Genomic DNA, 4970 nt, shown 5'->3' with positions numbered 1-4970 from the left:
CAAAAAGTATTGGAAGGCGCTTATGTGTAAAACTAAGAATCTTGCACTTTGATATATTTAGATGTAATTTGTTATAGATACACCAAGATTGGAAAAGGTCAAGTTGAGACTGTAATAATAAGCAGTCATCAATAGAATTTATTTTGAGATATAGTTTCAGATCATCTGCAAATAATTAATGTGGACAGTTAATAGTATCAGAAATGTCATTAATAAAAATAATAAATAGTAGGGGACCAAGAATGGATCCCTGAGGAACTCCTGAACTAATATTTTCAATGTTGCTCAAGAATCCATTAAGATAGACAAATTGCTTGCGATTATGAAGATAACTCTTAAAAAAGTGAATAAGTGAAGAATTAAGACCAATCTTAGATAATTTAGTAAGAAGAATGTTATGATCAATTTATATATGAATTTAGTAGCCAGTAACTTGAAAAGTATATGTTTTTTTTTGAAAAACTTTATAAAACATTGTTTTCTTATAATTAGTTCTTTTGTCGATATCCGACATTATTTTGAAAAAATAAAATTATACGACTTAGAATCTCCCGGCCTTTGCGTAGATAGTCCATCAAATCTTTCGATGAAACTTAATCAAAAATTGTCAAAAATAATCAGTTTAAATATTCCAGTTATTAATAGCTTGGTTTATCACAGTGTAAAATTGTAGTGTATTTTTGTATAATTAATTTTCTATAAGTTCTATAACTTTATATTATTTTCCTCCTACATTATAAAAAATCTTTTAGTTTTTCTACTGAACGACGGTCTCGATGAAGACCGAAACGTATGGATAAATAAAGTATTTCAAAACTACTCTAGTTTTTTTTTACTTGGTGTTACTGCTCGATTCTAAATAACTCATCGAATTATATATATATATATATATATATATATATATTATATATATATATATATATAGGATAAGGATGCACAGCCCTGGCGCACTACGTCAGGTTGCGCGTCCCCATGCACCGTTAACCTATAGTATAAAACCACAGCGCAGCAATACTCGGCCCTTCACTTGCCTGCCCGAACTCACAGTGGATTCCAGGAAGAGAAGAAGACAGTACTTCGATACATCATTGGTGACACCTGACGCGGAATTGCAAAGCTCCCTAAAGAACAGTTCCTCATTGGTCCTGAAGTCAGTACGTCTTCCGGGTACTACCATCAACGTATATTGCGATGTATCCACTAGCACTAATATTCCAAGACCTTTCGTTCCGAATAAGTTAAGAAAACAAATTTTTAACTCACTTCACAACCTAAGCCATCCTGGAAGAAATGCCACAGTGATAATTGGTATCCCAACGATTTGTTTGGCCGCCAGTGAACAAGGACTGTCGAGCCTGGACGAGGGAGTGCATTCTTGTCAACGCAGCAAAATTCATCGCCACACGGGAGCATCGCTTGGTAAATTTTTGCTCCCTACCAGGCGATTTTCTCACATACATTTAGATCTGATCGGACCCTTTCCAAGCGCACGAGGATTCAAGTATTGCCTATCAGTAGATTCACAAGGTGGCCAGAAGTCATCCCACTTGGAGATATCACAACCGAGTCAGTGGCGCAAGCATTTATAAAGGGATGGATATCTCGTTTTGGCTGCCCCACAGAAGCAACGTGCGATCGCGGAGTCCAGTTAAAATTCCGCCTATTTGACGCCATTGATAAATTTACAGGGTCGAAAATAACTTACACCACAGCTTATAACCCCAGCGTAAACGGCATGGTAGAGCGTTTTCACAGATCCTTTAACACGTTGACTGCCACGCGTGTTTACAACAAAATCCCCGTCAGGCCACCCGTGCCACTGTAAGATGCGTGCTCTGCTACCGCATGTCTGTTTACATTTCTTTCGGTACTCTCACCCCGATATCTATTACGATCCTCATTTATCAGGTTGTTACTCTGCACGAGCAGTTGTAATCTTTGCCGTGTACTGAGTAATACAACTAATATCTCTGCCCAAAATTTTTCAATACTGAAGAGAAAGATGAAAAAAGTCAGTGTGCAGTGATTCATATCGCAGTGAAAGGACGACTAGTCACGCTAGTTGCTCAAATTCGGATAGCAGCGATGAGGAAGTGATCAGATTGCCCAAAAGAAGAAAAGTAAATCGTATCATATCATCAGATTCTGATACGGATACGGATAAATGCAATCTTAGTGATAATGAATATTGTGAAGATACTATTGACGAGATGTTACGAGATTTGGTCGTGGAAGAAGAAAGCAACGTTGATGATACTGAGGAAGCTCCAGTTCAACAAAGTGAATGGAGTGAATTTAGTGGTCGGCAAAAATCAAGTTCTTTTCAAGAAACAGGCGGTCTGAATAAGCAATTACCTGACGATATAAATCCGTATGATGTGTTTACGTTGTTTGTCGATGACGAAATCATAAACTTGCTGGTATTAGAAACTAATAGATATGCACAACAAAAACTAAATGAATCGAGGCTGACTCCAGGTTCACGAATGCATAAATAGAAACCAACAAATCCTGAAAAAATAAAACAATTTTTGGGATTATTATTGTGGATGGGACTTGTAAAAGTGAGCCCAATAACCAATTATTGGGCCAAAAACGAATTGTGCAATTTCCGGCTACCGCGTCAAATTATGTCATGAAACAGATTTGAACTATTATTGTGCAATTTTCATTTTGTCGATAATATGTCCATTGCCCGTGATGATCGGCTTGGTCAAATACTTCCATTTTTTAACAAATTGGTAGGAAAGTATCAGGAAGCTTACACGCCTGGAGAAGACATTGTTATCGATGAAACGTTAATTCCATGGCGTGGAAGACTCATTTTCAAGCAATACATTCCAAATAAAGCGCACAAGTACGGAATCAAGTTATTCAAATTATGTTCAAGCAAAGGATACACATGGGCAATGAAAATGTATTCTGGTAAATCAGCAGAAGGCATTAAAGAAACCGGATTGGCACACAATGTGTGTCTACAACTGGCAGAGAAACTTTTCTATCAAGAAAAAACATTGTATATTGACAATTTTTATACAAGTTATGAGTTAGCTATATCATGCCTAAGACGCAAGAATCGTGTAGTTGGAACACAGAGACATAACAAGAAATCTATACCAAAAGATGTTCTTAATTGCAAACTAAAAAGACGAGAAATGGTAGCTATAGAGGATGATAACGGGCTTGTGATACTCAAATGGAGAGACACACGTGACGTGAGAATATTATCTACGAAACACGCTCCTATCATGACACAAAGCACGAAAAACATTCATGCAGCTTCTTCAAGCCAGCAGCCATCCGCAAGACTCAAACCTCTGGCCGTCCTCGAATACAATAAGGGTGAATGTGGTATAGATTATTCAGACCAAATGGTTTCCTATGCTTCGACGATGAGGAAAGGAATCAAGTGGTATAGGAAGCTTGGTGTTGAACTTCTACTGGGGACGTCTATTGTAAACGCTTTGGTCGTTTACAAAATTGCGACAAAGAAAACTGTAAATGTTAGACGATTCAGAGAACTGATTTCTGCAAAGTTACTAGGACTGAGTGAAGATTTAACACTGCCTTCTGTTCGACGAAATACGCATTGCATCGCAGTTCGCAGAAATAATTTGGGGAAAAACCTTAGGCGCGCATGCAAGCGGTGTCATGCAAATAAAAGAGAAGAACTGGAACGATCAAAGGCACGAGCAAATCTCCGAAAACCCACTACTTTTTGTCCAAGCTGCCCTGGTCAACCGCAACTTTGCAGTGGATGCTTCAATATTTTACAATGTAAATAATTTTGTTAATAAACGATTTTAAAAAAATTCAACAGTATTATTATCTCCTGTCATATATTTATCTAAATATGTTCGGAAATCCTTTGGAAGGAGTCACCCGATGTGGCCTGATGAAAACTCTTGCTGTCACCCGAATACGGGTGAGATGGCCTGATGAGAACTTTTGCTGTCACCCGAATACGGGTGACGTGGCATGATGAGAACTTTTGCTGTCACCCGAATACGGGTGACACGGCAGTTAACGTGTTAAATCAACTAGTACGTGCCACAACAATAAGAGCTGGCTGGATGCGTTGCCGCTAGTACTACTCGGACTGCGGTCTGTATGGAAGCAAGACTTGCAAGCTTCTCCAGCTGAAATGGTGTATGGCAAACCTTTTCGGCTTCCAGAAGAATTATTCGAAGACCATCAGAATACACAAGACACACACCACGTTCTCCTAAAACTTCGACAAACGGTCAAATCATTCAAGGCAACGCCCGCTTCGAATCACGGAAATAATTACAGCTTTGTCGACCCGGATTTATCAACGGCTCGACAAATTTTTATCCGGAAAGACACCATAAGGACAGGATTACAACCGACGTACACAGGACCATACGAAGTAGTGGGCCGTTCGGATAAAACTATGACAGTGATTAGAAACGGCGAGGAAACTAAGATATCGATCGATAGAGCAAAACCAGCCTATATATTTATTCCAGATATGGGATATGGTTGCACAGCCCTGGCGCACTACTTCAGGTTGCGCGTCGGGTCATGCACCGTTATCCTATGGTATAAAACCACAGCGCAGCAATACTCGGCCCTTCACTCGCCTGCCCGAACTCACAGCGGATTCAAGGAAGAGAAGAAGACAGTACTTCGCTACATATATATATATATATATATATATATATATGTTAAAGTAGTTAATTTTGATGTTGAGAAATATGAGTAAGTTCTTCAAGGGCATACATCAAATAAAAGGCAAAGATTTAGAAGTTAATCTTTAATTTTTCCAAACGTTTCGACATAGTATTTTATGTCATCATCAGTGGATCTACAGAATGAATATTGAAAAATTAATATAATCTAGGAAAAATGACAGAAATTGGAAAAAGAACTATAGATATAAGTAATATAATTATAGCAAAACAATTATAATTAACAGATAGATAAACAAGAGAAATGAAAAGTAAAAA

General features: G+C 38.0%; 1 protein-coding gene across 1 annotated transcript; it reads left to right on the top strand.

Moving 5' to 3' along the window:
* The first annotated feature begins 2684 nt into the window (after positions 1–2684).
* Positions 2685–3785, top strand: LOC113371371 (piggyBac transposable element-derived protein 4-like). Its single transcript, XM_026611999.1, has one exon. It carries the CDS (start codon positions 2685–2687, stop codon positions 3783–3785), a length of 1101 nt encoding a protein of 366 aa, XP_026467784.1.
* The last annotated feature ends 1185 nt before the right edge of the window (positions 3786–4970 follow it).

The sequence above is a fragment of the Ctenocephalides felis genome, unplaced genomic scaffold (assembly GCF_003426905.1).
Source record: "Ctenocephalides felis isolate EL2017-DRISC unplaced genomic scaffold, ASM342690v1 CF-g0.4_SCAFFOLD_01492, whole genome shotgun sequence".
NCBI lineage: Eukaryota > Metazoa > Arthropoda > Insecta > Siphonaptera > Pulicidae > Ctenocephalides > Ctenocephalides felis.
The sequence above is the reverse complement of the archived record's forward strand: the minus strand, read 5'-3'. Positions and strand labels throughout refer to the sequence as shown.

What these genes read in the sequence shown, in the direction of transcription:
- LOC113371371 (XM_026611999.1), top strand. Translation starts at nt 2,685, where the DNA reads ATGTCCATTGCCCGTGATGATCGGCTTGGTCAAATACTTCCATTTTTT.